Below are 27,889 nucleotides of genomic sequence, written 5' to 3' on the forward strand. Positions count from 1 at the left end.
CTCCCCGAGTCCACATCGTTTTTTTTTGTACTCATAAGTATTATGTTTTGTTTTTGCTTTTTAGTTTTGTTATTATGTTGTGTTGGATAGATATATCATATTCAGATTTGCATGATGAGTACTTCACACAGATATATGAGCTTTATGTAAATTCTATGTAAATTAAACATGATTATGTAAAGAAGGAGCCCTCCTCGAACTTGAATGAATTTATTAATTTATTTTGTTGTCTTTTTCAGTATGATGTATTTTATGTCATGTACATATTGTACTTTGTATTTGAGGAAAATAAAAATCATCTCATTATGACTTGAGTAGTGTATGTCAGCTGTTCTGCTGCTGTGACAGTGATACTGTCGTGTTTACATAGCGTTGAACTAGATGGAATAAGAAGGCCACGAGGTACATGAGGTTTGTGCAAGTGGGAAACTAACGACCTCATTCACATGGTGTAATTAACAAAACGCCTGCAGGCAGTTTTGTTAATCACCCTGCAACAATATATATATATAAATATACACGCATGTATTTGCAGATTCCCTGAGCCACAAGGAAAAATGTGATGTGTGAAGTGCGACCTGAATAATGGGCAGTCGAGAGTGATTTTCCATCATGAAAAAAACGAATAAAAAACTTCTCAATAGGCGGTTCGTGTACCTGTTATTTTAGGGATGCCCTCCAGTTTGGGGACTGGGAGAGTGATGATGAGGCCTTGGGCCGTGCCCACCCACAGCAGCCCCTGGCAAATGAGCAGACTCGTGACTCGAATGCTCTTCTGACCTGCAGACAGAAAAAAACATCCACCAGACTGACATGAGTTTTCATCTCCAACGGCTTTTATGACATGATGGATTGTAGGCTCCTTTTGAAAGAGTAGTAGACTTAATGATCCAACGTATTCTGACGGGACGGTCTCGCTGGTAGAAGGTGAAACATGAACTTCCATCCATTGAAGAAGTATTTTCTTCAGTCCCAACGTGATGGGAAGGATGTAAAAAAAAAAAGAAAAGTACTTTGGGTTGTTGGTTATCAGTGAGAGCTTTAGGGTACGGTTTAAGTTCTGTGATCAATGTGTATTTGACAAGCTTAACACAGCACACAGCCACCCAGGGCTCCGGCTTACATAACATTAAGAAAGGAAAAAAAGAAAAACATGGGATTTGTCTACTCGCTGCTGACCCAGTTGAAAGAAAAGACTCATAGCAGCACAAAGTGGAGGAAACAAGACTCTGAAGACTTCAGAGGTTTGGTTGGTGCTACAGGAGCTTCAAGGTTTTCCCCTCGGATTGTAAGAACAATCTGCTGTGCAGAGGGGTTGTGTTTTTATTGGTGAAGGGACGAGATATCCTGGAGGTTACAGACGTCATAATCCTTCTGAATGAGTAACACACACACACACACACACACACACACACACACACACACACACGCCTGGGTGGCCGTTTATATTCTCCAGAACCCTGACCGGGTCAGACCCCCATTTCCCCAGAATTCCACAAATGTTATGCAACTTTTATTTTAGGAATGTACCAAAAATTCATTCAACCATGACATTCGACTCTACATCATCGATTAGTGCTTTTAAAAATGTGTTTTGATGGTCTATTGATTCTGTTTAAACAACGATGAGGCTCCACTGATATTATCAGTAGAATTAGACTCCAGTGGCGGCTGCGTAGGATTGTTTCCGACAATAACTACTTAAGTACTAAAGAAGAAAAAAAATCTAATCAAAAGCAATATTTTCACTGAAAAGAGTGAGGGAGAAGAGACATGTAGTGTTACCGCCCTGAGAAGGCTAAACCCGAGCTCCTTCCAGGGCCATCGTAGCAATCCGATGGGATAGAGGAAGTAAGTTTGGGTTCGTATTGTCCGAGAGAAATGAAGTACTTCAAGGTGATTTTCCTTTGACAGTGTTGATCATTTTCTGTGGATAAAGGTGGATTTTTTTCCGCCTAAACCTGAAGTTTTGTGTTGGAAATGTCTTGTTTCGTAGAACGGCGTTAGCGTCAGGGAAAGGCTCATTATACACGCACACCCTTTGTTTTTCTACTTAACAAAAAGGGGTGAAAAACACTGTTTGTTATGGATTTATTTTTGCATTCCTTCTGTGGTCCCTCAGCTCTTGGCTCCCGTCGTGGCCTAGTTATCTATGGAACAATTTACCATAATATCCACGGCAACCGTAATTGAATTACGAGCAGCACTTATGTGATCGCAGCTACGAGAGCGCTCGTTTACACGGGTGGCGGTATTTACATGTTTGTTCTGTGTCATGCTCGCATTAGAGGTGATTTGCATGAGTGGCTCGACGGTGTCATTAATTAATACATTTGACTGTGAGATGAATCACGGGGAAGCGAGACGGAGAGAGCGCGGCAGCGTCTTCGGGGTGGAGACCTTGGGAGAGTCACGGGAGAGGGTTGGGCGTCATCGACGATAAAAATAAAAATAAAAAAAAGCAGCCCCTTTATCTCCAAACTGTCTGCCACCTGCTCAACACCGCCTCAGAGTCGATTTGTACGGCGGTTAGAGAGTTTAAGTGAAAAACACCCACTCCAGCGTTCGCCTGCGAAGACGGCGAGGCTCAGTCGGAGAAAAAGATGTGGGCGCCGGGCGCATTGTCTTCAAGAGCAGCGATAAAAGAGGGATAATGATAAAGGCACTCGAGATTAAGGCGGTATAGTTTAACCTCGAGCAATCTTGCACCTTAAATTTCTGCAGCGATTGCACACACACACATACTGATTTTGCCTTTGCCTGTATTTGCCTTTAAAGGACGATGTCTCCCAAGATAAATGTTTCTGTGATATGTCACCGAGGACTTTATTTTGGAATATTATTTTCTCACCCCTAAGGATGTAAACTATTAAAGGCATTAGTAGAGAAGAGATCAGCACTTTCCCCTCCGCCTCGGAAACTTCTCTGTTGTTTACTGCAACTGGAATTCCCCTGTTGTCTATAAATCACATTAAGGGGAAGGGATTAGTGGGGGGGTATATCATTACTGCATGTCCTAGCATAAGTCAAGGAGAAACCTAAGGGGAGCGGAGACCCGGTGATGGAGAGAAACCATCGGTATTTCATGTGCAGTATCTCGTGGTTGAGTGTCTTTTTTTCTTTTCTTTTCTTGTGAGCTCAACAAATCACAACTTGAGTCAAAGATCCTTTTCCTTTCGTGGACCCTGAAGACATGAGCCGAGCAACTCTTCTTCCTTCTTCGCCCCGTAACTCCCCCCCGGGCCCAGCCTCCAGGCTGCCTCCCTCCCCTCAAATCTGCTGCATATTTCAAAAGGGAAGGGTGACCTCGAGAGTGACCTCGAGGTCACTAGTTTTCTCCAGACACCTTGGCCTTAGGAGTCTCCTCCCTCCTCACCCTTTAAGTATCTTAAACAAAGAGTGAAAAAGGAACTTTCATCTAAAAGTGACAAACTTCCAAGTATGAAACACATTCCACATTTTTTTATTATTATTTCTATTCAACTCGCAAGAGAAAATCTATTTTTTTTCCTCCTTTCTAACACAGCTTTTGAGTATTGCTCTAAATACATCAATCACAGTCTGGTTTGACTCGACGTAAAAGGACAAAATGCATTCCTAGCGATCCCCGAAGCTCAAACCGATCCGTCACACGTACTCAGAGCTCGGACATGTCTGATCTGTAATGCAGTTGTTAAAGACACTTGGAGGTATGCCTCATTGATTTCTGATTTGTTTACCTTTTACAACAACAATGATAAATATTTCATCCATCAGGGAGTAAAGGGATATATCTGCGGATAGAAGCGAACCGAGCAGGGAAACTAGACGGGAGCGTGAGAGGATTTTTAAAGCAGAGCGGATGAGAGTGAAAGAGGGAGAAAAAGAAAAATATTAACTCAAAAAGGGGGGAACGTGGGGAGAGAAAAAGAGGGAAATACGGGACGTTTAAAGAGCGTTTCCATGGGAACCCATAGGATGAAAATCTTTAAGGCTGCCATATAAACTGCTCCTAAATGACTTTATTTCTTTTTTTTTATTAATCCCTATCTCTCACCCTGTGGATGTATTATGGCTTTGTGAAGGCCTGAGATGGATATTTATTCAGGTCAGTCTCCGGAGTGCGAGACCCAAAGGAGAGACTCGGGACAAGACAAGAATACCATTCTGGGGAGGGGGAGCTCCCTCCTCTGATCGCTCCGACAGAACAAACACAAAATGTGACCGGTGCAAATGCAGACATTTTTTTGTGTGTGTTTCATTCAGTCTGCAGGACAGACGCCGACCTCGACATGTGTGTACCTGTGTTCAGCAGCGTGGAGCGTGTCGAGACGTTGATTTCCTGCAGGAGCTCCAGTGTTTCGGTGTGAAAGAGACGAATGGAGGAACCCTCGGAGAACGCCATCCACACGCCTCCGCCGGCGCACGCCATGTGGGCCACGCTGATCATCGGGTCTGGGTGGACCTCAAACGTCTGCAACCAAGACAACAACGCCATTATAGTTTGTCCTTTATTTCTACGTCACGCCCCAAAACATCTGGCCCGTCCCACGTGGGGATTACAGGACGCTTTTAGAAGCAGATACATTCGTTATTGTCCTTTTTCCAAGCAGAGGGGACAAAAACTCACAGGCCACAGATGTGTATCTACCATCAGATGGAAGCAGTGTGAAGGGTATCTTGAGGGGTGAGCTGGGGGCCTTTGCTACTTCGTGAGAACTTGTGTGTGATAAGTGGGAATCTGTTCCTGGGCAGTCATTGTTGTGAAGAAACAGAGGGAACAGTGGAGGAGGAGGATGGGTCCAATTATAGCTTTTTTTAGAGCAGCAGCAGAAGGTTTGTTGGGGGGTCAGTGCTGTGTTATTGCTCATCGTCCAGGATGAGCAGCATTCGAAGCATGAGTTTCATAATAATTCCATGTTGGTAATAATAAAAAAAAGTTTATGCAATCATTACAAAATGCATCCTTCAATCCCTCAATATAAGTTTTCCAATCCAATCAGTTAATCCTTGAGTCCCAATTGAAAGTTCTCCCTATTGGTATTGCTTCTAGGACGGACAGACAACCTAAAAAACATCCTACCTTTGGGCCACGGCTCTCCACCGGAGGAATAAATGAATATCACCACGCTGTAAAGTGCTTCTATGTCTTTCAAATTGACCGCACACTGAAAAGAACCGCTACACACTCCAGTTTATCCAGATAGATGTTTTCTATCGTCCCAGAGGCTCTGATCAAGTCACCAGAGAAGCTAAATGTCTGGATGTGGATTCAATCATTGAGCATCATCCATATTTACGAAATCAATATCTATTTCTGAACAAAAAAACACTTTAACCAATTCCCTGTATCAGTCAAACAGCACTTCTTCTACTTTCTACCATCCAGGTTCAACAGTAAGATCTAAGCCGGGGCACGTAAGGATATTTGCTCTTTAAATACAGAATTCTCAGTGACATGTTCATATTTTATCACCCTGAAGGACACATCAACAGTTTAGTCCAGATGTCAACAGCTCACCTTTCTTCCTTAGACCCAGCAAACACAGATTATCTGCACAAACAAACGCGGAGCTGTTTTGTTATTGAGCGATGCTTCACCAAACCCACAGTTAGAGAACAATGTGCACACGTCTCTGGACAAAGAGCCAGTCATTTGTTTCTATAAATATCTTCTTTTTCCCGTCAGCCTGCTTGCGTTCACGTCGGGTATCCAAATCCATAACTGATGTCGACATGTCTGCCGGCGAGCCTCGTGTGGTTAACCCCCATTATAGCTGCTACCTTATTACAAATACGAAGATGTAATGACCCGCATCATCCACAAATTATATTATTTCCATCATGGAAAATGAAGCAAACTACTATTGTGGTCTCGGGGGGTAAAAACTGACAAGGAGCCACATTAGTGTTGATTAGACCACAACATGATAAGCTCAGTAGACCCTCCCTGCATCTAAGGATGGGCTTCACACCTGAAGGTCTGGTTCCTGAAGCCAACACATATTTCACCAGGTCCAGGTCGCGTTCACCAAGGCAAAACCAAACGATCCAGAAATGTAAACTGGTTGTACAGTTGTCTCCTGGTACGACTAGACAGTTGCTTGTGATGTTCTCTCCTATATGAGATGTTCTACACCTGCATTTATAGAGCACATTCTCCAAATCTGGGGTTCAGTATCTGGCCCACTCTGCGGACTGGAGGAGTCGGGAATCAACCAGTGGACTAGTCTCCTAGCGGTGGACTAGTCTCCTACTGGTGGACTTGTCTCCTACTGGTGGACCAGTCTCCTAGCGGTGGACTAGTCTGCTACTGGTGGACTTGTCTCCTACTGGGGGACTAGTCTGCTACCGGCGGATTAGTCTGCTACCGGTGGACTAGTCTCTTCACGGTGGACTAGTGACCTACCGGTGGACTTGTCTGCTACTGGTGGACTTGTCTCCTAGTGGTGGACTAGTCTGCTACCAGTGGACTTGTCTCCTAGTGGTGGACTTGTCTCCTACTGGGGGTCTAGTCTCCTACTGGTGGACTAGTCTCCTACGGGTGGACTTGTCTCCTAGTGGTGGACTAGTCTGCTACTAGTGGACTAGTCTCCTACCAGTGGACTTGTCTCCTACCGGTGGACTAGTCTCCTACTGGTGGACTTGTCTCCTACTGGTGGACTTGTCTCCTACCAGTGGACTTGTCTCCTACTGGTGGACTAGTCTCCTACCGGTGGACTTGTCTCCTACTGCTGGACTAGTCTCCTACCAGTGGACTAGTCTCCTACTGGTGGACTTGTCTGCTACCGGTGGACTAGTCTCCTACTGGTGGACTAGTCTCCTACTGCTGGACTAGTCTCCTACCAGTGGACTAGTCTCCTACTGGTGGACTAGTCTCCTACTGGTGGACTAGTCTCCTACTGCTGGACTAGTCTCCTACCAGTGGACTAGTCTCCTACTGGTGGACTAGTCTCCTACTGGTGGACTTGTCTCCTACTGGTGGACTAGTCTCCTACCGGCGGACTTGTCTCCTACTGGTGGACTAGTCTCCTACTGGTGGACTTGTCTCCTACTGGTGGACTTGTCTCCTACTGCTGGACTAGTCTCCTACCAGTGGACTAGTCTCCTACCGGTGGACTTGTCTGCTACCGGTGGACTAGTCTCCTACTGGTGGACTAGTCTCCTACTGGTGGACTTGTCTCCTACCGGTGGACTTGTCTCCTACTGCTGGACCAGTCTCCTACCAGTTGACTTGTCGCCTACTGCTGGACCAGTCTCCTACCAGTGGACTAGTCTCCTACTGGTGGACTAGTCTCCTACTGGTGGACTTGTCTCCTAGCCGCGGGGAGAGGCAGCTAGCTAATACTTGTCTCATTTGTGGTCCGATGAACACTAAACTCATTAAATTCAGTGATTACAAACATGCAACGGTCCACAAGCCACCAAAACAGGAAGAGCTACTGTTTTATTAATCACTGAAACATACTTTGTCGAGTCTTTTTTTCTACAGATTTGTTGACACCAGAAATGGACCAGAGTCCACATGAGACCGGCCCCTTCGAGGTGGACCATAGAGAGGTTCTTTGGTTCACACCTACCCAAACAAACTGCAACAAAGGGGGGTTAAAACCCTCCAGGGTTTCGCTCCTACCGGCCTAAACAAGGTGGATATGAGGTTTCTGTAAATAAAGTCTAACTTCCTAATTTTGTAATTCACCGAGTCCCCGACACACTGGGACTATATTTCTGCACCGCTCCCCTGGCTTCCATCTTTTTAAGAGCAACAATGGAAAAAAAGAGTTTCAGGCACACAGTCTTAATGAGTAGCTTGAAATAAATGCAATGAGCCTTATCGTGGCGACACACGCGCCCCCCGCGGTCCGAGGCGTGACGAGGGGTTGGTTCGGGCGTCGTCTTGGAACTCATATCGCTGTCGATGCACGAGGCCGGGCGATTAGTCGGTGAAGAGCAGGGGGGGAACGCAGAATGACTACACCCCCCCCAACCCGACCCGAGTGCACCGGCGGACTGGGATTACCACCTGTTTGTGTGACCTTGCCAGTGGGTCCTCCTTTGTTTGAGATTTAGGAGGAGTCTTTGATGTGTGCTATTTTTTTAATTGACTCCTCGGCTGGTGGGTTCCTGCTCCGCATGGGGACGGATACGCAGTTTCCCTTTTTTCCAAGTGCAGCCATCAAAAAACATAACTTGATATCCATAATAAAAAGGCACATTTCATCTTCAACAACCCATTGCAATTTATATATGTTGACAAGTAAAGGAAACACGCCGTCATACTGCGGCGTATAGCCGGTACTATTATCACATTAATCATGATCAAGTGTGGTGGCTCTAAAAAAGGGACTTCCAGCTAATCAATGGCTGACATGCTGTAATTGGTGCACGCTCTCTTGCCTACAATATGTTTGAAACCACCTGGAAGGCACTCTGGGAAGCCACGTATATGTGTGTGTTCACACATTCATACCCTGCCCATCAGGATCTAATCTCATTCACACACAGCCTTCGGGGGGCAATTTGGGGTTCAATACCTTGCCCGAGGACACTTTGGCATGCTGGACTGGAGGAGCCGATACAAACATGTTTAAACATGCATGTAAATCAGTGATTTCACACTTGAATGATTACACCAATATTGCAAAATAGAAGTATGTAAAAAAATTGAAATATACGCTTGTCGCTCTGTGTCAAATACGGGGATAAGTACGAGCCACAACTGTTGGCCCCGAACAGCAACCTGGTTAGTCTGCTGAATCCAGCGCGGCTTGCAGAGATGAGCTGGTCAGCGAAGCTTGACAGCAGTAATGTGCCCTTTACACTTAACTTGGCGGTGGCGGCGCACCAACAGCAGCATCATCCCTCAAATAACAGTGGAAAGCCACAAACGCTGCAGCTGGTTAGAAACAGCTCATTAGTCCGTCCGTTATGCGGGGTGACAAGGTGTCTTTGTCTGTCCACGTCACCTCTCCGGCAGCGATGGCGAGGGAGTCGAGTGGGCACGCGAGTGAAAGCAGGTAGAAGGGAGTAATGGGAAGAGGAAGGAACAAGGCCTGCCAGTCAGTATTGATCAAAGGTCCTACTTTGTTGGAGGGGGGTTTGGTTTAGGACCCAGACCCTCCACAGAGTGTGGAGAAAACTCACGAATGAAGCAGAGATATGTCTGAAATCAGATTTCTAAAATTATGTGGAAAAAAAATGGCATTACCGCCGGATTCAAATCAGTCCCTGCTGCGTGACTACCCTCAAAAATAAACATTATAATTTGATTGGTTCCCCAATTAAGTTGTTTCAAATTTCCACTGAGTGCCGTGATTCCTGCTGCTACCGACTGGAGCTCCTTTAGTTGGCCTGATGGGAATGTAACAAAAAAAAGGTTCATCATTCTGCAATTTACTGATGGAAACTGGATTTAGTGAAAAGTCTCACGATAGATTGGTGCTTACATTCATGGTTCCCAGGGGATGTATCGCAATGAGAGCGCCTACCCACTATTGGATGAGCACATTCAGGATGAATCGTAATAAACTTTAGTGATCCGATGACTTTTCATCGAGCACCATCATAAAAGGTAAAAGGTGTTTTTTTATGGACAAATACATGCACAAGTAATTACATTCCCATCAGGCTCAAGTAGTATTTTGTGTGATAATTAGTACATTTTAACTTAACTAACCAAGACAGTTATCATAATAAACACGGAACCATCAGCATGTTAGCAGGTCGATCTTTATCCAGCTCTTTTCTTAGCGATTCTATGACTAAGGTTTTTTCAGCAACAATATGATATTCATGCATCTCCCCCTGGGCAGGGGGGGGGGGGTAAATGATCAAAGTGTACAAAGCTGAGAAAGTGTACAAAGCTGAGTATCCACATGCATTTTTCAGTGAAGATGATCCCTTTGGGTTTGTGTTGCATTGTTGGTATACGGCCGTGTTTACAGACTGGAAAGGTTATATTTAAATAACACCGTGTCATGGAAACCTTGACTGTGTGAGGCTGAATCCAGCCAACGGTGCAACGAGCCGGCTGCTGTCGAACAAGACGAGGCTGCAGCGTCCAGCAAAGTCACGGATAAATGATTCAAAAGTGCTCGCAAATCTGACAAAGTGGTGAACATCCGCGAGGGCAAAAAACAACGGGGGAAAAAGGGAACCCCCCCCCTCTAGTCTCGCTCCGAGTCGTACATATATATCTCTTGCCACAGGTGCCAAGCACTACTTCTACAGATCCTGGATATGCACCGCGGCCCCTGTGAAGTCAGCCCTCCTGAGTCCATATTAGTGAGGAAGACGAGGTTAGCGAAGAGGTAACCGGGCCGACCTGCGGCTCTGTGGGAGATATGCTGAACCAGAACGGTGGCCGTTCAGCTGATTAAACCCGGGTCTCTAGTGGACCGGGCTCAGAGGAAAAAGAGGTGCGGGGATAAAAAAGGAAGAACTTCACTAGTTTCTGTCGCCGTATTGATCGTACGGATTTGTCAGCCACTTTTCCTCTTATTGCAACTTTTAAGAGGAAAAGAAAACATGTAATTAATATATTTGTGAGGTCCACTTTTACACTGGTATCATGGCGTGGATTAGCTAACCTACTGCTACTCAACTCGTATCATCTAGTGGAATTTTTAAAAGACAAGTGAGGAAAGATTTTATGGAACAAGGTGGATAGGTACGGATATTTTAGATTTTTTCTTATTTCTTTGTGTTCTGTGTTGTGTCTGCCTTGTCTAATTGTTTTGTGTAACACCAAGGACCATACTGGAAATAAGTGTTATACGTTTGCATGTTATCCTTTTGGATTTCCGTTTTATGTGTTTTTGATCCAGAAATCAATCAACCAATCAATCAATTCCAGGCAGAGGACCCCCCTGAGGCCGATAATGACACGGTGGAGGGACCCCTTTAAATATCCTAGAATATTCTATTGCTTTTCAAACCGGTCAATAATAATGTGTCGTGCAGCCTAGTGCTATAAGTTACATATATATATACATATATATATATTTTACATCTATTAAATATAATAGATGTAAAATAAACCCAAATGGATATATATATATTTGGGTTTATTTTACATCTATTCGTTTGTCTGGCGGTTCAAATCAAGCGTCAGATTTTTCTACGTGGTCGCCACACACACACACACACACACACACACACACACACACACACACACACATCTGGGAACTCTAATTAAATGGTAATGGTTTTGCACTCCGGTATCTGAATACCATATTAGCGTTACCCAGAAGAGTTGGTTGATTATCGGCCTCTGATGACGAACACCTCGGAGGACGACCACGCAACGGAAAGTGGAAAGCGTGACGGGGACGACAACCCGGATGATTCTCCGGATGATAATGGGACAACATAACCCAAACATAACTCAAATGAAGCTTATATGTGCGCGGGAGCCTCCACCAAACATCGTACGCATTCTACGAAGCGTTTGATTGGTTGTCCGTGCGGCAGCTCCCGGCACTAAATCTCCGTGGCATCACAGATTACAAAGTCGGCTCTCCGAGGTCTCTGTGCATGAATCTTTTCAGAAAATAAATGTAAAAAAAGAGAGGATTTCTTTTTTTTCTTTTCTCAAATGCGGCAGAAAAACAACAAAACACATAAATAAAGCCTCTTGTTGGGCGGCTTCACTAATGAACTCATTCATTCAGGTCTTCTACCCGTGTTTTCAGTTAGATCTTTGAATCCGCCAACGCCATCGAGTTCCAGTCGACAGATGTGTCTGGCATCCTGACATGAAACAGTGGTTTTTCGATTAAGAAGCCATCAAGCCAATAAGCGACAACAATGAGCCAATCAGTAACGAGGGCAGGAATGAGCATCGTCAGCACCTGAACCAAAGAGTAATAAGCACAACAATGGAGACCACCAGAGGTGACGTTGACGCTGCGATCAAGGCGATTAAAGATACCGATTACTTTGAAATCCACTTTTTACGTCAACGCCCGGTTGAGACTTCTTCCTGTTCTGCTACGTCTTTAAGCTCCAACTGCCAAACAAGTGATCTCGAAACTTTTACAGGAAATCCTCCCAGAACAGACGCTGGATCAGGAGGTTCGACATGCTGTTATTACCTTATCATTTTGAATATTTTTAAAAAACACAGCACATTATTATCAGATTATCAGACCGAACCACTAGGTTGCCATTTTTCTTTTTTTATTCTTTTGATGTTATTGAATGTAACTCCAGATTGTCTGTTAATACAGATGTGTGAGTGAAAAAAAGTTCTTGGAAAAGGTTAAACGCCAACAAATTAAGGATATTTAATTGGATCAAACATGTTGTGAGTTGCAGAAATCTTGACTTTTATTTAATTCATTTATTTTTTTTTACACTTTTTTGAGCCCCGGCTACAGCACACATTGAAGGTCTCCGGCCCGTCAAAGTTAAGTACAGTCTGCAGATTTTTTAGGTCATTTTTAATCAGTAAAAAAGACTGAATATATTCAGTTAATGGGACCTCTCACCGGGGCGGCTGAATAATTGCGATTAACAAATTAATTTTTCATATGCAGCACGTCTTCTATATAATATCTCCTGACATCGTAGGCTAGTTTTATTTTATTTTTATAAACTCTCTCAATTAACTTTTAAAAGCACAGACACAAAGCATGTTGTCATGGCAACAACCGCCCCCCCCCCCCCCCCCCCCCCTTAACAGACGAATATGTCCGTCTCTCGTGATTGGTTAACAATCAAAATCCCCCCCAGCATGTAAATCATTCAGAGTGGAGGCGACGTCGGAAACAGAGTGTAACAAGGACATCAACTTGTAAACACTGATAGCGATATAATTTCTTATTTATATACTTTTGTACTTTCTTCCAACGAATGTACTTATTGTAAGTCGCTGGATAAAAGCGCCTTCTAAATGCCTGAAATGTAAATGTAAACAGGGATGGAAGGAACATAAAAAAAGCATGTAACTCATTTACAAGTGCTTAGAAAATCCATTTAACCAAACAAGCTTTTTAAACAGCTAGTATTCAGTATTTGTGTTTTGGAAGTTGTGAGCATAAGAGGACAGCGATTTGTAAAGGGATGTTTTCATTCGGCCTTGACGTTCTTGAATGTGTTTCTAAAAGGGTTTGTTGGATTCTTCGGGCGAGTCATTGATACACAAATGACGCACACTTTAATATAAATGATACATTTCTCAACAACCACTTGAAGTTCTGTTTGTTGCTTTGACCTTTGTAAGTCTGACAACGGGTGCTGAATGAAGCCTTTTTACTTTAATGAAAACGAATTCATTCATACGGGTGCCAAGAAGGGTTGAAGTGGTTTACCTGAGTGGCGAGGCTGGAGGCGTCCATGACCGTGACAGAGTTCCCACAGCTCGCCCACACCGAGTCGTCCAACACCAACAGGGTCCGGACCGGTTCTGAGCCCAGTCTGACGCTTCGGCCCGAGTCCGGATCCCAAAACTCATCTGGTAAATAAGAAACACAACAATTAACAACAAATATGCTGAAAGGTGCAACCAGCATATAACGAGGATGAGAAGAAGCAAGTCAATGATACATTTTGTTAGATAATCTTCACAAATTAACATCCTTTTAATGAAGTCTCGTTACAATAAAGGGACTTTGGTGCATGAGTAGTTTGCAAAAACATCTTAATTTCATTAAATGTAAATTGCACTTTATTTTTTATCTGTTTTGTGTCTAAATTGTTTTAACTGTATTCATTGTATTGTTTTATTGTATCCATTTTATTGTTTTATTGCATTTAAAAGCCTGCGGCCAGGGACAAAGACGGCAAATTAGCTGAAGCTAGACGTCTTATATACACATCGGATTAGTCGCTGTTGAATAAACAATGAAATAAATACAATCGCTTTTGCATTTAAATCTTCTGTGTGTTGTTGAATGTTGATGTTTTGAATGCAGCCTCTGATTGTCTGTTAAAACAGGTGTGAGTCTTATGTTTATAAGACGTCCAGATGCATGTGTAACAGAGTTTTGGTGTTGATTCCACTTCCACAGTGACAGCCAATCATATTTATCTTTATTCATGTATCACGGACGCTCACTGGTTAGCAGGGCTCTCCTCAGCACATAAATATGGGCTGTGACGTAAACACGGTGCCAGTATGCGAGGATTGAGCCCATGGTAGGTTTGTTACACGAAGCACAGCGTTATAGCCTACTAATACTGTGTAAACAATGTAATGTGATAATGCAGTTATCATGATATTATGTTCAGGAAGCTGGCGACAGTTTTACATGTAACTAAATGTGTTACAGGGGGTTTATTTTGTTTAATGTTTATAACTAGCGACCTTAGCTCGAAGGCTAAGCTAACTTGCTAATTTTCCTCCATAAAGCTGTGCCGAACGAGTGCTGTGCTTGACCGTGAGCTGTCATTTCCGTATCATTGTCCAGGTACATGTGTTTTTTGTTTATATATTTATTTTGAATTAATGATGTACACGAATAAGGCCAGTATGCGAGGATTGAGCCCATGCTGTGCCGAACGAGTGCTGTGCTTGACCGTGAGCTGTCATTTCCGTATCATTGTCCAGGCAATAAAAGTTCGGTCCTGAAGCTACGAGAGTGTCGGTCCTTCTTGCAACTAAACAACACAACGCAGACAACTGTTACACTAGACGTATTATATACATCACATTTTATACTTAACAACTATTCGTGGCAATGTTGTATATATTATATTATAAAACATAAAATAAATACATGTATCGCTCGTTAGCAACATGTAAAAGCTTCAAACCTCATGAGAGGGGTTTGTAGATTTGTATGTAGACGTGAAACGATTCATTTGATTAATCGATGAATCGATTGTCAGTCTTATAGATTCATCTAAATCGATCTGCTAAAATAAATAAATAGAATGAATCATTTTTGCTTCACCAATAATCGATATAAATGCGTTTAATCGTATGAATTCTTAATTATGATTAATGTTTTAATACGTTTAAGACACTCTCTCCCCTCCCAGCATGTAGTCTAATCAAAATAACTGAGCATTACATTTTTGTATTCAGCATGAAATATTATGCAGGACTACTTTTTTATAGAATAAATATGTTAAATAAGTAATTCTGTGGTCTGTTTATTTTTCACCTTTCAGAAGAATACAGATAGTCTCACTCGCATTATTGCATGTTTATTTCATGGATATAGAATTTTGGTTACAAGTTACTGAATCAAATCTTGGTTTACTGAATCGAATCGAATCGAATCAAATCGTTCCCCAAAAAAAATTGTCCTTGAATCGAATCGCCAACTACTGTATCGTTAATCGAATCGCTGTGAAGCCGAAGATTCACACCCCTATTTGTATGTATTATACAATAGAAAAAAACTTAAAAAATCTCTAAACCACAGGAAGCTAACTCACTTCCAGATGTTAGACTCCTCCCTGCAGCTCCGTATCCTCTCGGCTAGCCTACAGTTGATATGAATACAGTCTGAACACGTAGTCTATTTGAACACCGTCACGTCGAGAGAGGCAATTAAGTTAAATTCCTCCCACTTGTTTCACAGCGAGTTTCGCTCGGTGTTTACTCCCACAATTCCTTTAAAGATATTTGATGTTGTTGTGGCGGACGCGGCGGCGGGCTCGTCTGATGCCGGAGCACGAAACAACAGGTCCGACGAAATAAAACGGCGTGACTTCCTTTTGATTCGCCGCACGCCGTTTGCACCTTTGCCACCCACACGCTAATAAGACTTGGTTGTACACTTTAATCTACTTTCCACTTCTTTCTCTCGCTCTCTTTTCGCTTCATCGGTGTGAGAAAAAAGGGAGCAGACATTTTTTTTGGGGGGGGGGGGGTTTAATCACGTTGCAGCGACCACAGAAGCACATTATAAAGTGAATTGCATAAGCGTTTTCTTTGCTGTGCGCTAATGAAGCAAAATTAGAGAACAGAGTGCACCCAGCCATTTAATTAACATTTTGAGTTGTTTATTTCTGCCTTTCATAGCAGAACAGCTTTACAATGCCTTCTGACTTCCACAGGTTAATTGCTTGGCATGTTATAAAGGTCATTTCACCACCTTTTTAAAAATTCACTCTTGTAAATGTCCCTCCGGCACTAGCAACGCTTCTCTCTTTAACGTTGACGTCGGGGGGGCTTTCTCATACGCCTTGTCTTGAAAAAAAAAACAAAAAAAAAAAAAACATTTTCATTGTTGACGTGTTCTCGTCGACGAAAGCCGGAGCGCATTAATCACGAAGCAACAATGTGTTGCGTGTATTCATACGCCTTTTTTTCTTTTTTTTTCTTCAAGTCTCAACTGAAGCCTTGGCATTTTCCTGGCGGTCTCAGACAGCAGAACGCTAGTCAAGGACATAAATCTTTAAACAGATGTGCTCCAATCCACAAACATTCTCCCGGCTCCCTCCAGAGCTTTTTCTTCTGTCCTTTTTTTTTTCAATATACAAAGCATGAATAGTAATATTTAATCGGCATGCAGCAGCTTGGTGTAATTAATCATCCTTTCTGCTCATGGGAGGAGGAGGAGGAGGTGGAGGAGGAGGTGTTGACACACTGCGGCCAGGTGAGAGGAAGCTGGTGACGGAGCTTTTGTGCTCCGGAGACGGTGTGAAGGCCGACGCCTGACTAAACATGCCATTTACCACATGGTGAAGTGTTATTTTCACACTTTGGAGGGAGGTGTGGAAATCAGGGGGAACGGCAGGTGAAGTGTTAAAATAATATCATTGATCTGAAAATGGATTTACTGGATAACATGACATGCATATTAATATCATTTTGAACACATGTTTACGACGGAGACGTATCGTATTTTTATAAAAACGGCAACACACTCATAATTTCACTCTAGGAAATACCTTTTTTTTTTGTTGTTGCTGAGGCATCATTAGAAATTCATAACATCACATCACATTCAAAGGGTGCCTAGGGTGACCTCACATCAATAAATAACCAATAAAAGTATTATATTATCCCCACTTTTACTCTCACGCTGTCCTCTCTAAAGAAAGGCAACAACAAAAAACGTTTAAATAATAATAATGAATACCCCCCAGTTTGTCTAGCTGGGTTTGTACTGCATGTGTAGAATAACAATGATAGGAACTTTTATAACAGGATTTTTATGTGAAAAACTAATATTTTCAATCTTATAAAAGATTATTTATATATTAGGAATTCAAAATAAAAAAAGTTTCAGTCCATTTCACCATCACATCACCAATTCATCTAAGCCAAAAGCTAGGGTGTCTAGGGTGACCTCACGCCAATAAAGAACCAATAAAAGTATTTCCCGCCCTTTTACTCTCACGCTGTCTGCCAAAAAAAGGACCAAAAATAACTTAATTTGTCTAGTTTTATTGCATTAGTAGAATAACAATGATCTTGAACTATTTGTGGCTTAATTTTTCCACCATATTTAAAAAAAGAAAATAAAAAGGTCCACTTTTAAAACTTGGCTGAAAACTTTTATGTTCACCTTAGCTTTCTGCTAAATCTTTTAACATCTGCACTGTTTTTTTATTATTGCAAATGTTTTTATTCTCCTCGTCTTTCTGTAATGCATTTTAATTTTGCCTTTATTTTCTTTTTAATTCTTCTATTTGTTCACTTTATTGTATGACATGTTACGATGTGAAGCACTTTGTTTCTGCCTTGTGTGCCACACACAGAGACCGGCGACCTTGGAAGCACCTTACCGTTGTTGCTCCGTCCATAAACCATCAAGGTCCCGTTCCGAAGGCCCGCAAACAGGAAGCGGGAGGAGTGCTTCAGGCAGAGCACAGGGCAGCCCTCCGGGTTACGAAGGGTCAGCAGGCACTGGGCCGCCGTGTCCACGCTGCCGTACACCAGGACGCTGGGAAGAGCAAAAAAACAAACTAAAAAGCACCGCCAACATGATAAATGAGTGTCATTTGAAATGACAGAGTGGCTCGTTTTCATACGGTTTGATTTAACAGTGCACTTTGGAGCAACGCATTGTGTATGTGCAACCACTCTGTCTTTCTCATGTTTGAAATGCCATCCGAACTTTGCTGCATCTTATTGTCTCCTTCGGGATGATTAATGCACATCGCCGCTCGCTTCCTCCATCTGAGGAGAAAATGTTAAGTAGCATCGGAGCTGACAGTCTCCCGACTACGCTAAGATGTTGGAATTGTATTGTGTGTGTGTGTGTTTTCTTTTCTTTTTCCCTGGACTTAACATTGGAAGAGAATGAGTCAGCAAAAAGAAAATAATAAAAAATGCTGACATATGATTTAGGCTCTTATACGAATGACTAAACTGCTGCTGTGAATGGAGGCTGCAGAAAAGTGGTATGATGATTAAATCTGAAATTCAAGAATATTCGCCGTTTGTGAAATAAGAAATACGCAATTTATATTAGAGTTGCTATGACAGGAGACTAAACCTATCCCGAGAGATTAAAGCTGCTCTCTGTAACACACAGAGGGGATCAGAAGGTTTATTGGATCTGAAAATGAAACTGTGATCTTAGCGGCAGCTGCCGTATTGATGTTGTGCCGAGGTATCAAGTCTGATTTCGTGCTTTTGATGAAATATTGACAAGAAAACCTATACTATTAGACCCATCAAGGGAGTGTAACAAAAGGAGAATATGATAGGTAAAATAAAGAGGATACTATTTTAATGTGTATACTGAAAAAATAGTCCTTAAAAAATATATATAAATAGACACAATCCTCTGTTTATTCCTATTTAAATGCTTCAGTCATCACTGTTGACCAGGTGCAATGATTTACATTATATGTCCCAATCACCCAGAAATGAATTCTGCTTTATAAGACAAAACATTTGCAAATTATTCCAACTTTATGGGCGACCCTGAATGTAACTTCCAATTGTGTAATTTGTCCTCGTTCACCCAGAGAGTTTGTCTGTAGCTTTCTGTGATCGGCCCTCAGACTCACCGGCCGTCGTCCAATCCGACACAAATGTTGGCGCCGACCCCCGAGGGTGGCTTGTCGACCCCGGCCTCCTCTTCCTCGGTCGGAGACAGTTCTGGCACGTATTCCAGACACACCACGGAGGAGCCTACCTGCAGGCTCTTAACCGTCCTCGGCGTCGGTCTGTTCAGGGAAAATATTTCTATCTGCCCATGCGAGCCTTCTCCGCCAGCCACCTGTAGGGAGTTATAAAAAAGTGGTTGAAAAGGGTCAAGACCCCATGTTAAGCTGTACCACTGGACTGAATCATAATGCCACGGGTAATAAACTATTCTGCTGAAACAGAAAAAAAAAAGAGATAGGAAGATCAGGGAGCAGAACCAGGGCCGGCCTCCCTCAGATCATGCTTGCAATGCGCGTTCTCCGTCTTAATCAAATTATGGAGGCCAGAGGATAATGTGTCTTTGGTTCAACATTCTCTACCTGTCAGCAATATAGATTACAAAAAAGAAAAAGTTCAAATCAATTATCCTTTCAGACCTTGTCGTTTGTAGTCCTCGCTCACTTTTTTTTTTTCTTCCTGAATATCACTTAGAATTTTAAACACATTATGTAATGGATTCACAATGTCATCTCTGTGGAACATCAAACAATTCTTATAAGTCCGGCGATCTTTTCATCAGCGGAGAACAGAAGAGGCCCTCGTACGTCTGAGTTGCTTGTCAATGAGGGAAGTTTTTTTTTATTTTTTATGTGAGTTTACGAGATCAAGTAGCGGATCTATCGCCGGAGTCAGGTCACGATGAAAATCAAAATACTATTATTTTCAATTAATTGAGCTGACATTTGATATTAACATCTCCAAGGTCACAGCCAGCACTTGAACGCTCTCAGTGGTGATAAAAAAGCATTTTTTATTTTTAAAAGTGGCTCAATTTGGACCGAGTTTCAACCACACGAATGTCTTTGTTGTGCTTTTGGTCGGATTTCTCCCCAACAAATAAAGAAAGCGAGCACCAATCATAGCAAACTTCCCAGGGCAGTCAGTAATTCCCGATGCACAACATCACACTGGCCTTTATGTAAACCCGTCAGAGCCAACGCTGACAAAATGGAGACAGCAGGAGCCCTCCAACCCATCTCTGAAGCAATTCCAATTAAGGTGGCGTTGCTCTCATTCCAAAACAATTAAAGCGTTGCTGTGGGTTTTTTCCCCCCCAATATGATTTCATTCAGTCACTGCTCGCCCCACGGTGGATGTCCAGACAAAAAAAATACAATGTCCTTTTCCCGGAAGAAAAAAAAAACGAAGAAGAAGCCACGGCTGCCGGCTGCTAGACACCGAAAGATTTATTCTCTCCGTATGAATCAAATCGTGTGAATGTGACATGGGCTAAATATAGTCTTTAGCTCCTCTCCTCCACGCTCACCCTTATTTGCATGCAATCATTTGTTTGATTTGTATCAGCGTGCAGAATCTGGACAGGAGCGATCCTGTGGGCTCAGAGCAAATAATGGTCTGTTGCACAGGGTGGAAAAAAAAAAGATAGGAGGACTTATCTTGCAGCGAGGAGCCCCTCCTCCCCCCCAAAAAAATACACCACAACATCCGAGTGACTCTGTGTAACCAGAGCCAGGGGGCATCCAGACTCCCCCCACAATGTATAAATCCATCCACCCCTTTCACAGCCCAACATCCAGTGCAAACACCGTGTCTCGATAAAGTCATCACTACTTATTTAGAGGAATAGATATCTGGAGTCGAGCCCTGGACTGATTCCTGCTCTCAGCTTGGGAGAAGCAAAAACTTCCCAAACAGTAAATGCTCTGCCAGCATTAATTAGATTGCTGTGGATGCAGCGAGGTGGGGGAACGCGTGGGAGGATAGTCATGATGGCACGAACACTCACCACATTAAGAAAGCCAAAAACCACGGGTCACCAGGTTGTTGTATTTCAAGCCCCGCCTGCTGACGGTTGCTGTGAATTCTAAAACTTCTCATGGTGAATAAGTGGAGATGAGGAGAAACATAACAGCAGCGTTAAAGTCCCAGTGAAACACGAGTTGGAGCGTCTGCAGCTTCTGTACTGCAGCTGAATATGTGAGAACAGTGGATTTAAATAAAATCCTTGGCATTTGGAGCAGGCTGAGAATGTAGCATGGAGCTACAGATGGACTGTGCCTCCACACACGACTCCCCCGTCGCTAAAGTTGCAGATCGATTGATGGATGAAGGTCATGATCGATTGGTACCCGCTTCCATAAAGATACCAGGAAATTTGCATGAATTGTTAAATAGGTGCGTTATATGACTGGGGATGTAATCCGAAAGGGTAAAAAAGGGCTTTTATCCATTTAATCTCCACTTTAAAGTGGAAGTCCCTGAGATTTGAGATATGTTGCTTCTAGCGGCCTCTCTGGCGGTGGATGGAACTGCAGGCGAGCCTCTGGGACTCATCTCCCTCACCCAACAGTGTGGACTGTCTCTCATCTGTGTGATGCCTTCAAGTACTCCACACTGAAAGGAGGTCCGTGGTTTTCCCTCGTTGGCGTCACTTTGCTTCTTGATGACGTTCCTTCTTCACTTCCATTAGTTTGTTGTTTCTTTTTCTTGGACTGGAAGTTGAACGGTCTTCTTTCCCTGCATGTTGATCCTCCATTGTGAGTCAGCAGTAATAAAATGTACCTTGAGACTAGAGGGAGCCTGACTCAGCAGTTTGAAGTCACAGATTTCCGATTACAAGTAAACGCAGCATACTTCCGTGAGTAGCTCCACCTGGGAGACCAACCGCTGCTGACTGATGGAAAAAGCATCACTCATTTTGAATTTTGCGCAGGAATATCGCCACTGACACGAAGATCCTATTTCTGGGCAAAGCAATAAGTACAAGCCCTTTCATTAATGGGTCACATGATCAATCACCATTGTTTTAACTCACTCTGATAGATAGTGAGCTAAAAGACAATTAAATAGATGAAAATGTTACAGACTGCCACTTAAAGGGAGACTTTATCTTAAAAAATGAAAAGAAGGATGTTTGGAAAAAGTGGGACAAGGAAGGTGAAGGAAACACTGGGGTATCAGGCCGATTAGACACAATGTCATTACTGTGATCAAAGCGCACAGAAATCCCCATAGCCCATCTCACTTTAACATGATTAGTGTCATCCCGTATTTGACAAGCCTGCCAGGGAGGTAGAACCAACTGGGGGCGGGACGCTCACCCGACTAATTATTCTTGCTGGATCGGCAGGCCTTCCCTATTATTTTGTAGTTTGGATACCATTTTTTTTTTGGCTGTTGCTGTGGTTACGGTACGGTACGCCACACTGACTGTGCTGGAAGGTCAAGAGGTACCAAGAGGTACACGAGAGTCAATGTTGATGATGCGGACTCTTCGGTGAAAGACTTTCTAACCAGTAGGCCTGGGCGGATCAAGGTCATGTGGTAGACTAGAGAATTTAGATATCCTGAATTCATTTAAATAAAATGTTATTTATAGTGTCATAACAACAGACGTCATCTCAGGACACATAACACATGGAGCAGGACTAGAATCCGCTCATGATTTTCAGAGAATACATAGTTTACATGAGCGTATCAGGTATGAAGGTATGAAATCACACTCACCACGAAGGAGCCTCGCTCCTTTGGTTTCATTTTTCAAAGTTATTGAAATGCAACAAGTTAAGTTTCTTAAAAAAAAATAGATCAAATGTGACTGCCTCCAAATACAAATATGCAATTATAATTCAATCAAGAAGGTGTGTTTTCTATTTACTGAAAAACGCTTCATCTCAGTAAACCTCAAAACATTTTTCCTTCCCAAAGATTGAGATCCAAATTCTCCTTTTGAGGCAAATGACTTGACCTTTAACTCCTCGACTCACTCTGAACTTGACTCCCTGAAGATATGGACTTTGAAATCGAAACTTTCCGTAACCAAACGTTCCGATTTGATAACGCCTCGGAACAGGAATTATAAAGAACATTATGAGGCCTACTACTGGGCTTAGGCCATGTGTGAAACTCTCACTCGGATTTGAAAGTAAAATGTTGAAATGTCATGTAATTTCAAACCACCTGCTCCACAGAAATAGGAGGCAGCATTTCCCCTACTGGGACCCCAAATGGAGCAGCTGCTAATGGTTTTTTGTGCATTAGCATAGAAGCCTTCACTCACTTTCCTGGACACATTGTCCACCCGCGTTATGAGACCATGCATCTGTGCCTCTGCATATGTGGGAGGACAAGGTCAGGGTCGCATTTCAGTCATCTGGAACCGTAAAAGCTCTGCGAGAGGTCAAAGGTGACAGCGGCCTGCTCGCTCCTTCAAACACGGATATCACAGCGTCTGAAATGCCAGCTCCATTATATCTCAATTTTTTTCCCTCGCCATCTGATAAAGCATCCAGTCCTTTCTTTAGAATAAGCAACACAAAAGAATAAAAAGTCGGAGTGCGTGTCCTGGAGGACCTACCCTGGATTTAGACACCTTTTAAGGTCAAGGAGAGGATTACCTGATAAATTGCAGACCGTCTCCAAAAAATTGAAACTTACAAGATTAGTAGCAAATTCTCTGCATCCTTTTCCCCCCTGAATTCCCTCCCCTCCATCCCCGTTTTCTAGACCCAGCTAAATTCCCAGAAGCTCGGGGATTGCAATGTGATAGTCTGGCGGAACACTTTGCTCCACTCATCATAAAACACTCTCTAGCGGTTAGCTACCACTACCCTTTATACTGTACTGTATTAATTCACAGTTTCACGGTGACATTTCACAGAGAAAAGAAATTGGTGCACGTCCCCATTCTAAGCCCTGAGGTTCTTTTTTTATTATGCTTTTTAATGAATAAGAGCAGAACTGTGTTAAAAGCTAAAAATATCCACAACTGTAAATACGCATTGTTTTGCCTCGTCATTGAGTGTGTGTGTGTGTGTGTGTGTGTGTGTGTGTGTACTGTACTCACCCAGAAGTAGCCTTGAGGTAAGGAGGTGGTCGCGGCGGAGAAACCCAACATTGCACAGTGAACAGGATTGTGGAGGGCAGCTTCCAGCTACATGAGACAAAATGAATATTGATTTAGTTTTGTGTCGATTGCTGAACACGGCAACTCACACGTTGACTACACAACTGGCAGTGACTGGTGACTTTTTCAGCTGCTGACTGACATCGTTGTCATTCTAAATCAGGGTTTGATGGATCTCCGCCCACATTAAAGCTGTAAATGTGAAGCGGCTTGGATTTGGATTGGCTGCTCACACGTTAGATCTTTCTTACATATTTACACAGTAGATCCTAAATAACCATGGGCTAAGATCTTGTATCTGTTCAGTGTGAACGCTCTGTATCTAAAATAATGTATGCATGTTCCTCATGTGTTAGAATAGAAGCTGCAATTGTAGATTGATTGCTAATACCGAGATGAAAAGCACACTGAAACAGTTATAATTAGAAGCCAACCTCTCTACAAAATTCGTATTTGTTATACCATTGGATGTCTTTTAATTTGGATTGGTACTTTCAGCTCGACTACTTTTAAAACCTGTATGCAAGAGACCAAAGGATCCCACTCCACTTACCAGACTATCTTTTGTTATTGTTATGAAGCAAAAATAGGACGACAAAATGCATTTCAACAAAGTCACAGAATAACAAGAAACGGACCGTGTACCATTCTAACCTCTAGGAAAATAAATTCGACAGATGATGGAGGCTGAGATTAAACATGTAGAGCCCCCCCCCTCCTTGGTGAAAGCTGCTCTTCTAACCAGCAGTCAGCCTGGTAGGAAGCTGTTATTACTTTGGTATATGGCAGCGGAGGGGGGCCTGTTGTGACAGAAGGAACAGCTAATTGTGTGTTGTCAGGTTGGTGGTGGTGGTGGTGGGGGGGGAGAGCGGGTCAGCGATGAGCACGTCTTTAACCGTCGTCCTCCACGGCGGAAACCATCAATCACAGGAAATGTATAGCCTCTCCTGGCGAGGACCCGCCCCCTTTTCTCTCCTGTTGTATGTGGTTGTAAACACTCAATACCGGTCACCCGCCCCCCACCCCTCGTCTTCATCTATTCAAATTCACAACACAGATGTGTGGCTCGTCCTCTCTATCAATCTCTCAGTCCCACTTTCCCATTCCTCATTCCCATCTTTCACTCTTATTTTCTGTCTTTTCTCTCTCCGTCTGCCAGCCCTCCGTCAAGAGCAGAGAAATGTTTTGTTTTCTGATTGGTAATTAAGAGACAGCCATAATAGTGTCCATATGGAGGACCCCACGGTGAAGAGAGAGCGGCGGCGGCGGGGGACCAGCGGGACGGACGGTAGCGCCGGCGGGCTCGATGCTGGACTGCATCTTATCAGTCACCTGAGAGCGGCGAGCATTGTAGGCCAATCTTCCTAAAGCTAGATTGCTTTATATGTTAGCGCTCCCTGGAGTCAGTCTGGCAAAGTACGTCCTCGCCGCCATCGCGACTTCATAAGGTATTCAAACGCGGGGGGGAATGTGCATTCATGTGGAAATGAGGAAGGCTTGTTCTTTAATGAGATATCTACCATTTGAAACATTTTGATGTGGGTATAAAGAGGGAAAAAAATTCATTTTGAAATATTATGTGAGTGAGATATTTGCTAATGGCACCCTATTATTCATGAAAATGTTAAACAGCGCTTTTCTTTCCATACAGGACAATTATTTAACTCCACACTGTCTCGTTGCAATAATTATAATGAAGCTCGATTTCCATATTATCAAGTCGGAATTAAACAGACTGTTTTTAAGGGAGATTTTTTGGCTCACTGGGCTCGAGGTACACGAGGACACTGTGGCGAGGATGGATAAGTGCAGCCTGACTCTGATCAATACGGCAAACCACTGGTGCACTTATTGAACCTTTTCTTTAAACAGCCAATGGAAAAGAGGCCGGGGTGAAGATAAGAGAGCAGCCTGTGTGGATCATTTGTACCTGTGAATGTGGAAGATGATTTAGACGGACACAAAGGAAGTACGATGATCATCTCAGTGGCGATCCACATGTTAACACGGTATCGCCGAGGCGCTATTTAGAAATCAATGACATACACAGCTTTCTTCAAGTCATTGTCGGTGCTGTTTATCGCACTTCGTGTGTGTGTGTGTGTGTGTGTGTGTGTGTGTGTGTGTGTGTGTGAAGTAAGATGGAGATATCCCCAGGTGTGGAGGCTGGATGAGAGAGAGGAAGGGGAGCCAGCTGAAGGTATGATGGAGGACTTTGGGGAGCGCGGGGAGGAAAAAAGGGAGGAAACGGGCAGGTGAGCTAATTAAGGCGAGATTTGTTGATGTGATGAGAGGGCGGCCTCCCAGCTGCTGGTTACCAATGACCCAATGGTTCATCGGAGAGTCCGCCCCACCCATTACCCCAAGAGGGCGCCAGCCCATATGCTGGTTCCAGGTGGCAATGGTTAAGCAGAGGAACATCCATCGCTTTTTCCTGGAAGATAAATGTGAAATGTAATGAGGCCACCGCAGCTCTGTGTCGACAAACGTTACGAAGTTATTGGTAGTGGTTTAATATGACAGGGTCGGGTTTTAATGATTCATGCTTTTGGCTTGTCAGGACGTCGGCGTCCCGTCGGGTGAGGATGACTTCCCCAAATCCAATTAATGTTGTTTTACCTCCCAAGGCTACCCAGGTGCACTGATTTCCCTCACAGCAACACTCCTCTGCAAGCACCGTGAAATCTGCTCTCCAATATGTGTGTGAGGGGGGAGGGGGGGTGACAACCGCTAACCAAACAGCATCCATGCATCATATTCACCAGGGGCCCGTAATATTATCAATGACAAGACACACACTGCAGCCAGCTTTGCATTGTTTGCCCTCCGCCATGCTTATGTAATGGATTCCCTTTATTGGAAAGCGTTCTCTATAGTCGTATGAAACTGCATTAGGAGGGGAAACTCATGAGCACACATTTCTGTCCAAAAAAAAAAGAAATAGGTTTTCAAATACGATATACTGCACTGTAAAGCCAGCTGAAAATCAAATAAAAAAAATATTATCTCCATATATAGCGAGGAGAGAACTGGGTGCTGTATATTAAACCCAGGAGGGAAAAAAAACTTCTTTTTTTTTTGTAATTCCATAGTCACAGTGCCTTCCCCCAATTCCACATACCAACAATCTTTTCCACGCACTAACAAGCACTAATAGAAAAGTTCCTCTGTTTATTAACTGGTAATTGACTGGTGCTGGCGCTCCCTCCCACTGCAGCCAGACTGCCCGAGGCTGCAGGCGGGACAGGACACGGAGCGGGATGCCAGTCAACCTGAAATTACCTACATCCAGAGCGCTGCTACAGGTGATGCACACTAAACAAGCTGGCAACATGGGAGTTGTTTGCAAAGTTGCCCGCCGAATCTATCAAAGAGGCGAGCTCTGATGGAGAGCATAAAATAGAAGTTTGTTGACCACGTTTTGTCTCGATTTGACCTTTTTAATAAGTTTATAGCGTGCGCTGCTCTAAATGCTCAACATCTAACGCGGTACTTAAAACAGCAGCTGGCCTTAATAACTGATTAATGACCTTACACTTAAAATTCTCTTCAAGCTGCTAATATGCACATCCATATCTTTTTGATTTTGGATGGCAAGGAAGAAAGTAAAAACCCTTCCTACTTCCCTCCTTTGATTTCTTACGTGTTATAGTTACAGAGACTGAAGAGAAGAGTCATCAAGCAAACAACAAAAACGATAAAACTGACAGTTAAAAGCAAAAAAACACAACAGAAATAGGATGAAAGTGTTGTCAAATGTGTAACTGCAAAATATATGCCACGTGAAAACTGAAAAACAGATCGTGAAATCTGGAAGAACAAATGAGACCGGTGTAACTACAAATGAGACCGGTGTAACTACAAATGAAAGGATCACCAGAGACACCAGGATTTCATCTGTGTGGGGGGAACACATGATACCGGGGTCACAGGGTCAACACACCGGGCTCAACAACAGGCGAGTTCCTCTAAAAATGAGACCT

General features: G+C 43.2%; 1 protein-coding gene across 3 annotated transcripts in view; it reads right to left on the minus strand.

Moving 5' to 3' along the window:
• Positions 1-27,889, minus strand: part of arhgef10la (Rho guanine nucleotide exchange factor (GEF) 10-like a) — a 118,799-nt gene that overhangs the window by 1,962 nt on the left and 88,948 nt on the right. For all 3 annotated transcript variants that reach the window (XM_084033308.1, XM_084033310.1, XM_084033309.1), the window contains 6 exons: positions 23,847-23,933; positions 18,901-19,112; positions 17,668-17,825; positions 13,293-13,435; positions 4,282-4,453; positions 658-780 (listed from right to left, as the gene is read on the minus strand). In XM_084033308.1, coding sequence (XP_083889434.1) covers positions 658-780; positions 4,282-4,453; positions 13,293-13,435; positions 17,668-17,825; positions 18,901-19,112; positions 23,847-23,933 — 895 coding nt within the window. The remainder of the gene's footprint in view (positions 1-657; positions 781-4,281; positions 4,454-13,292; positions 13,436-17,667; positions 17,826-18,900; positions 19,113-23,846; positions 23,934-27,889) is intronic.

This window comes from Eutrigla gurnardus (assembly GCF_963514095.1).
Source record: "Eutrigla gurnardus genome assembly, chromosome: 2".
Taxonomy (NCBI): domain Eukaryota; kingdom Metazoa; phylum Chordata; class Actinopteri; order Perciformes; family Triglidae; genus Eutrigla; species Eutrigla gurnardus.